Source organism: Coffea arabica, chromosome 1e, assembly GCF_036785885.1.
Source record: "Coffea arabica cultivar ET-39 chromosome 1e, Coffea Arabica ET-39 HiFi, whole genome shotgun sequence".
Classification (NCBI taxonomy): domain Eukaryota; kingdom Viridiplantae; phylum Streptophyta; class Magnoliopsida; order Gentianales; family Rubiaceae; genus Coffea; species Coffea arabica.
The window spans coordinates 52,398,215-52,409,736 of NC_092311.1; the positions used below are offsets into that span (position 1 = coordinate 52,398,215).

Consider the following 11,522-nt stretch of genomic DNA (forward strand, 5'->3'; position numbering starts at 1 on the left):
CGCGTGTGTGTGCGTGTATAGGATAGAACTCAGCTTAAAACTCGGATAAAGAGACTGAACGAAACAAGTATTATGCATAATCCACTGTAAATATCATTTCAAGAACTTACAACAAGCAGACTAAATATTTCACAAGCCAAGTACATGTATAGCTAAACAGGCAGATCAAAAACTGAAGGCAAATCAATTAATTACATATCAGACACTGTAATTATCATTTTAAGAACTTACAACAAACAACTAAATTTTTGACAAGCCAAGTAGTATTAACATTCGATCCCCGAACCCTCCCCCCCCCCCCCCCCCCCCCCCCCCCCCCCCACACACAAAAAAAAACACCCCAAAAGGATGAAAATGACCCAAAAGGAGGAAATTGCAGTAATAAAGAAAAGCATCCCACATCCTTCCCCTAACAGACGGTGGAAGTATTTAGAAATTTAGGCTTCACCAGCACCTCTATTCAAAGCTCTCTCTAGTCTTGTCTCGAAAGGCGTGTTGTGCCAATTAATTCTCTTATCCTGCATATACAAATGAGAACATTTGAGTTAGCAACATCATGCACCGCTGGAGAACTAGAAGAAGAAAAGGCCTTTCCATTTTCAGATTTACCTCTCTATACTTGCTGGTGGTGTTTGGTATGCCTTTATAAGATGACGCTGACCGAGAATCCTTAGATGATACCGAGTCATTCCAATAAGTTCCAACAGTTCCTATGATAGGCATCTCATCAGGGCTCCAACTAGGTGACCTTCGTGGGGAGGATGCTGCTGATAACTGTTTCAGCTCCTCAACCGTCAATGCACCTAAAATTGGTCTATCTTCAAAGCTTCTCACTGAATTTGAACCTGGTGACGTGCTGCTAACCTTCTCGCAAGTAACCGTTTCAAGACTGTTAAGGCTCGTCTTGGCGGGAGTGGAGTCTGGGCCAACTAACCAAGTCGAAAGACTAGCATCCACAGCAATGTCCTGACTCAAAGTATTGAACAAGTCTGATTTTTGCTTGAGACCAGATGATGGCTGCTTAAAAGTTGGTTGTGAGCTGAATGACATACGAGGTACTTCAAGTTCTGCAGAAAAATTCTCCTTCTGGGGTTTCCACTGTGAAGTCCCTCTTGATTTCACTGTTTTCCACTGGGTAAGATTCTCAACTGGATTCAGCACAGGATGAATATAAGCACTCCTACTCCGTGCATTTCTGTTGAGCCCAAGAGTTTTGACTTCTTGTTCAGGCAAGAAAGATGCTTTCATTGGACTCTCGACCTCCCCCAAAGTTAATCTATCTGAAACATCATCTGTTCTTGACTCCATAGTTGCTGTTAATCCTGAGCCAGACTGGACTTCTTGACCAAAGATTTGGTCATTCCCATCTTCATCATAATCACTGTAGTCTTCACCATTGTCGCCATCATCTTCCAAGTCACTATCACCAAATACTTCAGCTTCATCATCACTGTCCCTGCAGTTCTGATACCTATGGTTCCGAGGGTATGATCCAATACTTGATGTAATCGAATCATCTTCAGATTCAGACTTACTTGATTGTACCAAAATATCCCCCTTCTCCTTCTCAATAACTTCTTTACCCTCCGGGAAAAACTCAGTGCCCTCAATAACTGAAACATTCTCATATGTTGTTACATTTGAATTGAATGTAACTCTTTTTCTATTGCTTGAGCTCAATGGGCTCAATTTCTCTTCAGGATTATCCCTACAATCATATCCAATAGTGCAAAATTTCAGGTCAAGTAGAGGTTACTCCAATCTAGTTAAAGCAGATTAAGAACTAAACTAGAGAAAATAAATAACTGAGAATTAAAAGTACAACATCCAAGAAATCCAGTGACTAACCGCAACTCTGTGGAAACCAAGTTGGTCGGTGGTGATTCTTTAATCGGCTGCTCAGTAGTAGACACGGTACCCTGAAGAGAGTTTTGGCCTCCATGCCTCTGCCAAACAACCATAGCAATTAATCATCCAAAGCATAGATCATAGTGAACCTTAAAAACCAAAATTAGCAATGTGGTTCCAAGAATATTATTTTACAACTAAAAGAATTTCGACAAGAAACAGAGAAAATGTCTTATTGAGGTAAAAGAACTTGAAAATCATTATAGCATCAAAACCCTTAAAACCCCGGAAGATTTTTTAAATTAGGATATAAGGAAAACCGCGAAACTGACTTCAAACATCAAAGAACCTCCTTTTTCTTGATACCCGTTTAGTTCATTACACAATTCACGAAAGAGAGGAATCTCAAATTGAAAAAAAAAAAAAAAAAAGGAATCCACAGATTCTCCCTCCTTAACAGAAACAAAGAAACAACTAAGCTGGCAAAATGGGGGTGGGGGCTTACGTGTTGTTGGTCTCGAGGGATGACCTTGTTCCTCTGTTTTCGGCGTTTGCGATCCTTAGACCCGCCAAAGCATCCAAGAAAACAACCCATTTGGCAGTACGACAGTGCAAAGAGATATCTGTTGTAATCTCAGCGGTCTAAAGCGGGCAGCAGAGGAATGTTGCGAAGAATTTGGGGTTAAAGGAAAGGGATTTTCTTCATACTTGCCGAGAAAGGAGTAAGGAGTGAGAAGTGAAAGAGGAGGAGCGTGGTGGATTCTAGAATACTGAAGGGGAAAAGCTTGAAGAGGAAGATGAATGGAAGAGGGAGAAGGAGGAGGAGGACGGCATAACGGTCAAGTGATGATGGTAGGGCTGGGCCTGGCTGCTGATTAATGGGTTCATTTGTTTTGTTAATAGGGAGGAATTGGAGGAAGTGACCGTTGGAATTGAGCAGATGATGACCTGGCTTGTGGGCCTCGCTGGTTGAAGAGGCCTATTTGTCTTTATTAGAATCCTAAACCGTTGATAGCCTAAAGTCCCAAAATCTCAGAATTAGGAAATTCGGACGATTTGTTGTTTAAAGATTTTTGGAAAATTGGCATCCACTTTAGCGAAACAATTAAATCAGGCTATTGACTAATGGAACACTTACTTGCGTTTGTTGTTAATTACAAAGTACATTGTGGATAGTTTAAAATTTGTGACCGAAAAACTTGGTAATGTTATTGATAGCAAAATAAAAAATAACATATTTTACGTTTATGACACACTTCGATCATTAAAAGTCCGTTTTCTTGAGAACTTGTGCCAAAAGTAGTTGGCTAATGTGTGTTCTTTTTTCTTTTTTTTTTTATCACCGTCACTTTTATCTATATTATCCTACTTATCCTAATCTAAAGGGAGAGACTCAATTGGACCTACAAGGGATCGATAAGAACTGAACCATCATCGAACTAGACAGATGCACTATGCACCTGTACGGATTTTTAAGAGAAATCACATATTGTTGTAATTGGTGAGAGATAAGGTTTAAATTCTTGATTTCCCACCCTACCAAGCCTTAAGATTTGGTGGTGGCCAATAGCCCTTGCTATTGTTTTGCTAAGGCGTGTTCAGGGCCACACATTCGTTTTTTAAAAGTAAGAGCGTTGTCAATTTGAAAGAAAAATGTCTAAATACACGAGCAATAAATGTAAGTGTGTATTCATAAGTTAAGTTTGACGTAAATTAAGTATACGAGAAATTATTTGCTTTCCTATTTTTGTTAATTATGATTCTACTATCTTTTTGACCATATAGTTTTCGTTTACTAGATTACATGATAAAACAAATGGTGAGACTATAAATAACTAAAAAAAATAGAGTGCAAATAACATTTCTTTATTAAGTGTACTAATGGATTAAAAACAAACTTCTTCGTTCATGACCTACAATTGTGAAATAACAAGGGTTCTTTCCTAATGAATACTTATTGGACAATTGTTAAAAACAGATAAATTACATCTAACATATCACATGAATGCGCGTGCTAACAATTATTATTATATTACCTTATATTTATAGTATTCTCTATTTAACTTTACATTTCAAAAATATTAACACCTGAACGCATCTTAACACTTAGAGATGAAGATTAGAATCTCATAAAAATGTGCTCATTACAAATGTGGCTCCTTCCCAGCGCGCACCCAAAACGCGTATCAATTTCGCGAGGCGACTTAAAAGTCGTAATCAAATTGGTCCCTCGAACTGAAACTGCCACGCTTTTACTTGGACGCAGGCGAAAGACACACTCCTCCACTAAGCCGACAATCACTAGAAGAAACGACAGCGTTTCATTGCACGAATTATTTTAATCCCTTTTCCCAGCTTCCCGTTTCGTTCGTGCACTGTTACATATTAATTTCTCTGGGGCGCCCAAACCGCCAAACCCTAGCCCTCTGTTTCTCTCTGTCCCATTTATTCTTACCGTTACATTACAATAATGCATCAATTTTTTTCCACACATCACTAATGTGCAAGCACACCTCCACTGTCTGTACCGAGTAGCCGATTGGAGAGGGAGCGGTTGAAACATAGATGGATTCATCAGTATCAGACGAAGGGAAGCTATTCGTTGGAGGAATTGCATGGGACACCGAGGAAAATAGACTCAAAGATTATTTTAACAAGTATGGAGAAGTGACCCATGCCGCGATCATGCGAGACAAGGCCACTGGCCAGCCCAGAGGCTTTGGCTTCGTCGTCTTCTCTGACCCCTCCATTCTTGATTCAGTTCTTCGAGACAAGCACACCGTTGATGGCCGTACGGTATAATTTCTGTGGCATTGTGGCAATTTGTATTTTTTTGCATAAAGCTACCCTTTTCAATTTAGTACTAGTATTGCGTTTCCACTGAAAACTTGTTTCTTGGGAGCCCAGGTGTTGGTTCTTGGAGAGTTTTGGTTGATCTTTCTGAATTTCCCTGCATGTTTTTCTTTTACCGGATTGTGTGTGCGTGTGCGTGTGCGTGAGTTTATTTGACTGTAGAGTGTTCATGATGTTCTTTTTCTGTATTTGTAATCATTAATTTAACTGTACTTAAAAGGAATATGCCCAGATTCGTTCCTTATTCTCTGGGTAATTCGGGAAATCCCTTTTCTGGTAATTTGGTCTTTGTGCCTTGTGAATTTCTTGGAACTTCATTTTTACTCGATGCTTGTCTGGATATGTGGCGGTTTTGTGTGCTTTTTGGTGTTAGTGAAAGGGCTGTTTTTAGCCTAGCTACTTGATGTTCATTTTTTTCTCTCTCTCTCTCTCTCCTATTGGTGTTGAGCATTTAGTACCATGGTTCAAAGCAGAGACTTCTCGCAATCCGAAGCGAGAAAATCCACCGCGGTCAAGGTCGCGGCCCGAACTGTTCCATATCGTTCTCATATGTGATCGCGGCCCGAACTGTTCCATATCGTTCTCATATGAGATGCAAATGAAGCATTTAATATTCTAAAAATTGTGAATAATATAACAAAATTATGCTAAACAAAAATAATAAAAAAATTAGCAAAAGAAAATCTGTAAAATGTACTTTTTTTTTGTTGGATTCGAGTTGACTCGGGATGACTCGGGACGACTCAGTGTAACTCGGCCGTTTTTATCGTTGTCGGAGACTTCTCAGCCGAGTTCTTAGTGACTTGGCCGAGATCTCGGCGTTCCATGTATCTCGGAGTCATCTCGTCCCGGTATCGTTCCGGTGACAACTTGGCCGAGTCGTCTCAAACTTGGCCGATTCTTTGAACCATGTTTATTACATGATTTTATGTTAAAATTCTTGACATGTGGGGTTGGAGTATTTGGTATTCGGATTTGCTGTTTTTGAGTTCTCATGCTTGTAATTAAATATCTGCTTGCCTACCCTTCCTTGTTTACTCTTGAAACTCCGGTTTGGTTAATCAGGTAGAAGTTAAGAGGGCTTTGTCAAGAGCAAAACAGCAAAGCTTACGATCAGGGGATTCAAATGCCAACAGCAGTAGAAACTATGGTGGGCTTGGGAATTACAGAACTAAAAAGATCTTTGTTGGTGGGTTACCTTCTACTCTGACAGAAGGTGAATTTGTGCAGTATTTCGAGAATTATGGTGACATTGCCGATGCAGTAATTATGTTTGACCAGAGTACTGGTCGATCGCGTGGTTTTGGTTTTATCACCTTTGACGCTGAAGATGCTGTTGATAGAGTTTTGAACAAGACATTTCATGAGTTGAATAACAAACTTGTTGAGGTCAAAAAGGCTCTTCCCAAAGAATTTAATCCTGTCTATGCTGCTCATGGCAGAAACTTCAATGCTTATGGTTCTTACAGTGCCAACGCATTTAATAGTCAAATGGACAGTAGTAGATTCTTGCAGCCACAACCTGCTGCAGGTGGCTACCCTCCCTATTCCAGCTTTGGAGCTCCTAGTTTTGGATATGGATTGGCAAATACTAATGCTTTTTACGGTGGTTTTGGTGCTTATGCTTTTGGAAGCTCCATTGCTGGTTATAGTGGCTCAGCTTTGGCATATGGTAACCAAACTGCTACAAGCACTGGATATGCAAGCAGCACTGCTGATCTTCGGAAAGGCCAATGGGGCAGCCAGAGTATTGGGCATGGTGCCTTGGGCTACAGCCTAAATGCTGGCTATGGGTTCACTGTTCCTTGGAATACTCCAGGTGGTGCTGCATCATTAGGACGATCTCCAAGAGGCACTGCTAACTCGGGAACTAGTAGTTACCGTGGTGTTGAATACCCTTTTACTGATTCTGGTAAACATCAAACACTAAATAAGCATAGAGGGAGCATAAAAAAAAATAGAAATGCAGGTCAGAATTCTGCTGAAACAGGGCATCATGAGGCGAGTGGAGGCTTCAAGGGAAGGACCTATGACAGCAGTGATGGTGCTTCACAGTATCCAGATGGTACATGAAGGTCTTCCTGAGCTTTTACCTGGTTGTGGTGAACATGAGAACAGGAGGTATTAGCTGTTATAGGTGTTCACATCTAACATGTGTCACTATACCTGGTTATTGACAAGAAATTCTGCTTTCTGATACAAGATCCTCAGATTGACTGGATACTTCAATCTTGACTGTGGTTTCATGTTCTTATGTTGCAAGAACAATGTCACTAGCTAGTTATAGTCTAGCAGTGTTTATCTTTTAGTTGTTCTTACTTGGCTTTTACCTAATGGTCTCGGTGACCTGATTGTGCTTGATGAATTTATCCCCATTGTAAATGCTTCTCCATCCAGCAGTTAGGCTTGGTCAACAACTACTAGATCATTCATGTCCAGTGTTTACTAACAGAATTAAACACAAAGTGGCAGCAAATGATTTATGATTTGGTGCAAATCGATTGGAGTAAAGATTCTTCATATCGCTTTGCTGGTGGATCCTTTCAACCTTGGACATTAAATTGATGCGTTGTAGATAATTTTATGTAGTTTAAACTAGTTGTTTTGCCTACATCACTGTCTCAAATAGCTGTTTTTCCCCCCCTTTTTCCTGATGCGTTAAATGAAGTTTGATTGGTTCTTGAATGTTCAAACGCAGCATGGTATGTGTGGTTTTGATGTACGAAGGTTGGGAAAAAAATTCCTGAATAATATCTTCCCTAATAGAATATCATCACCCGGGTGCTTTTATTGCATCTTATCACCTCTTCTTCTCCTCCCTCTGGCTATGTTTTATGTTGGACTTGGAGCATCTAGATATGCTATGGTATGTGATGACTTGTCCTCGTTTCATCCCCTTGTGTAGAGCATGATAATCATGGTTCTCTGGCCAGAATTGTATGCATATGCATGAGCTATGGTACTTATTTGCCTTGTTACTTTTTCTGATTCAACTAGATTCTGTTAGCTGATTCAACTCGTTTCAATTACAAAATTCCCTCTTTTGTTTTAAATATTATGGAGGTTTCAGAGTTTTAAGTAATGTAAGCTGTTGATAGGGATACAAATGTTAATTAAGTGGGGATTATTATGTTATCTCTGTCGTCGATGTTGCCTTCTTGTACGAGTTCGTTGATGTTTCATAGGGAAAACTCGACGTTTTGCGTTTGACTATGCAGGCAAGCGCTTCACAAAATGACATTAAGAGTGAAGTGGCCGCCGGGATGGTTTCTGAGATGGGATTCTTGGGTTGTTCACCATCCTATCATCACTGCTTAGAATGGTTCCTCAAATCGTTAATGTCAGGTTTTGCCAAATGGTAACTGCAGGGATTTGCCTTGCCAAACCGCCCATGTCTCTATCATAATATTCTCATTAATCACGCATAGGTCTCTTGCATTACAAATTCCATTACGCTTTCGCCCTATTATAACTGAACAAGACACATTCTCATAATGACGTTATTTGTGTTTGGGATTTTCTTTCCTTCTTTCTTTTTGGTTGACCAATGTCATGAGAAGCAAAGCAAATGAGATTATACAAAATCATCAAACGTTGAGCTAATTATAGAGTAACAATTGGTTGCTTTCCAATGCTGTAAGGAGGGTTCATTTCTGTTCTTAGATTAGCTGTCAGCCTACTCGCGGTCCGTCTGTATTATCAAAAAGGTTACATCAGGAATCTTGACCTCACTTTCGTTTACGAGAATCTGAAGCTGATGGAAACAATTCAATTCCTAGCTTTTCGAAGTATCTTTCAAGGGTCGATCCATTGGTTGCCATGCTTTGTGGTGAAACAGAATCACAGTAAATTATCCAACTTAAGTCTTGACGATGTCCTCCAAAAATATATTTGCCGTCTTCGTCAGTGTCTTCTCCTGCGTTTGCCTCTATCGTAAACCATAGATATCTAAGATTTTACAAATGCAAAGTTGAAGCAAAGACAAGTATGGAATATGCCATCTTTTGGGAGAACAATCGTATTAAATCTCCTATTGTCATTCAGCTAACGAAAGCGCAAACCTTACCTCATTCTCAATGTCTCCAGCCGAAGTTTCAAGAGGAAGGATAGGGTATATATCAATTCGAAAGAAAGACGCAAAGTGGAATATATATATATATATAGAGAGAGAGAGAGAGAGTATCTCCATATGGTCGAAAAAGATATGCCCGGTTTGTCATTGCATAAAAACACTGACATGCACTGCGAAGTTATTTATTTAGGAGTCGTATTTTCTCATTCTCATTCTCATTCCTCCTCCTGCTGCCAACCACAAGGCGGGCTCTCACGGTAAGAAATGGGAATGAATGTGGAGGAGAAAGGCCCTGCCAGTGGACGAGAGGATTACACACAAGATGGGACAGTGGATCTTAAAGGTAGACCTGTTTTAAGATCAGAAACTGGAAGATGGAGAGCTTGTTCCTTCATCGTCGGTAAGGCTCCATGCACAACGTCATTGAGACGGATCAATTTATTTTTCAAGTTCTTTTCCCAAGTCACATATGTAATTCACATAACTTTCGATCAATGAACTAATTCTTAAGAAGGGCTGTTTGACTTGGATCTGGATGTGTCTACTTCTACTTTGTAGGCTATGAAATTTTTGAGAGGATGGCTTACTATGGAATAGCAACAAACCTAGTGTTGTATCTGACAGATAAGCTTCATGAGGGCACTGTAAAATCCTCCAACAATGTCACCAACTGGATTGGAACTGTGTGGATGGCTCCCCTTTTAGGTGCTTACATTGCAGACAGTTACCTTGGTCGATATTGGACTTTCATCATTTCATCCGCCATCTATCTCTTGGTAAGTAGGCTTTGATCACGTATAATTTTGCATGAAGCACTACTGTAAATATATAGAAATCAGCACAGAACAGGGGATAAACAATCCTGAGTCAATTTTTGAATTAGTTGGTTTACGTCCTAAATAATCCTTTTCTATGTTTTGGAAAAGGGAATGTGCCTGTTGACAATGGCAGTATCACTTCCATCCTTGAGGCCACCGCCTTGTGGAGAGGAGACGAAAGATGGGCACTGTGGCAACCATGCATCATCATTGCAAATTGGTGTTTTTTATGGTGCTCTGTACATCGTTGCAGTTGGAACAGGAGGAACTAAGCCTAACATCTCCACCATGGGAGCCGACCAGTTCGACGATTTTGAGCCCAAAGAAAGGCTTCATAAATTATCATTCTTCAACTGGTGGATGTTTAGCATCTTCCTGGGAACACTGTTTTCTAACACTTTCCTGGTGTACATACAAGACAACGTTGGTTGGGGCGTTGGTTATGGCCTTCCAACCGGCGGACTTGCTTTATCCATACTTGTCTTCATTCTTGGGACCCGTTATTATAGACACAAACCTCCTTCGGAAAGTCCTCTGAGCAGAATGGCTAAGGTACTTGTGGCAACGGTTAGGAAGTGGAAAGTGGCGGTTCCGGAGGACCCAAAAGAGCTTTACGAACTGGGCATGGAAGAATATTCCAAAGCTGGCAAGTTTAGAATTGATCACAGCTCCTCTCTGAGGTTAAGACTCTCTGGCACCGACCTAAGCCTGACAAAATATTTATAGACATTCCCCATGAATCAACCATTTTCCAAGCAATCGCTCTATGAATCAACCCTTTACCATATAATCTCAGTCCTCCACGGTTTTATACATACTGTTTTCTTTTTTTTTTTTTTAAAGAAAATACTAAAAGAATAGTCGTATAAAACTGTGTTGTTCACCACAGAAAGATTTAAGTTTGGAAAAGTTTTTTGGGATAGAATTGTAAGTTTATAGGGTCTTGTCCTAATTATTGCTTTCTCTCTACCTAATCTAACTCGTTTCTTATTGCCTGCAGAATTCTTGACAGAGCAGCCGTGCTATGTGAATCTGCTTCACCGTGGACGGTATGTTCGGTGACACAAGTTGAAGAAACAAAGCAAATGATAAAAATGCTTCCAGTTCTGGTAGCAACATTTATACCCAGTGCTATGGCAGCACAGACACACACCCTCTTCGTCAAGCAAGGGAAGACTTTGGAAAGGCACATCGGTTCCCATTTTGAAATTCCACCTGCATGTCTCTCTGCCTTCGTAACAATTTTCATGTTGATAAGCATCGTGGTTTATGATCGCTTCTTCGTTCCTGCAATTAGAAGATACACTGGAAACCCAAGAGGGATCACTTTATTGCAGAGAATGGGGATTGGGTTCGTGTTCCATGTTATTATAATGATTATTGCTAGTTTTGTTGAGAGAGAGAGGCTGCAAGCTGCCAGAGACCATAACATCGTTGGGAAAGACCAGATTGTTCCTCTTTCCATCTTCATTCTCCTCCCTCAGTTTGCTCTAATGGGGATTGCAGACAACTTTATGGAAGTCGCAAAACTAGAATTCTTCTATGATCAGGCGCCCAAAGGCATGAAAAGTCTTGGAACTGCCTACTCTACAACGAGCTTAGGAATTGGTTATTTCCTAAGCAGTTTTATTTTAACGACGGTGGCAGATGTCACCAAGAGAGATGGCCACAAGGGATGGATCTTAGACAGCCTAAATACCTCACGACTAGACTACTACTATGCAGTCTTTGCCCTTCTAAGCTTTCTTAACTTTCTTCTTTATCTGGTCGTCACAAAGTTTTATGTTTACAATTCCGATATCAGTGAAACCACAAGGGAGTTGCAGGAAGCAATGGAAACTTCACCAATGAAACCTACAACTGAAAATGAATAAACTTTGGTTTCTCGATGGGAACATAATCATCAGATCATAGGCAAATGGTCGTACAAA

General features: G+C 40.3%; 3 protein-coding genes across 3 annotated transcripts; 2 read left to right on the plus strand and 1 right to left on the minus strand.

The window, feature by feature from the left end:
* Window positions 1-328: 328 nt before the first annotated feature.
* On the minus strand, window positions 329-2,730 carry LOC140013670 (uncharacterized). Its single transcript, XM_072063344.1, has 4 exons — window positions 2,354-2,730; window positions 1,849-1,946; window positions 610-1,708; window positions 329-518 (listed from the first exon to the last, which is right to left on the minus strand). The coding sequence occupies exons 1-4, from the start codon at window positions 2,441-2,443 to the stop codon at window positions 438-440; spliced, it is 1,368 nt and encodes a 455-aa protein (XP_071919445.1). The 5' UTR covers window positions 2,444-2,730; the 3' UTR covers window positions 329-437.
* Window positions 2,731-4,224: 1,494 nt separating this feature from the next.
* On the plus strand, window positions 4,225-7,312 carry LOC140013674 (heterogeneous nuclear ribonucleoprotein 1-like). Its single transcript, XM_072063351.1, has 2 exons — window positions 4,225-4,644; window positions 5,767-7,312. The coding sequence occupies exons 1-2, from the start codon at window positions 4,414-4,416 to the stop codon at window positions 6,772-6,774; spliced, it is 1,239 nt and encodes a 412-aa protein (XP_071919452.1). The 5' UTR covers window positions 4,225-4,413; the 3' UTR covers window positions 6,775-7,312.
* A 1,684-nt stretch (window positions 7,313-8,996) lies between these two features.
* LOC140013678 (protein NRT1/ PTR FAMILY 5.2-like) lies at window positions 8,997-11,491 on the plus strand. Its single transcript, XM_072063360.1, has 4 exons — window positions 8,997-9,173; window positions 9,332-9,549; window positions 9,700-10,271; window positions 10,592-11,491. Exons 1-4 carry the CDS (start codon window positions 9,038-9,040, stop codon window positions 11,463-11,465), a joined length of 1,800 nt encoding a protein of 599 aa, XP_071919461.1. The 5' UTR covers window positions 8,997-9,037; the 3' UTR covers window positions 11,466-11,491.
* Window positions 11,492-11,522: the final 31 nt, after the last annotated feature.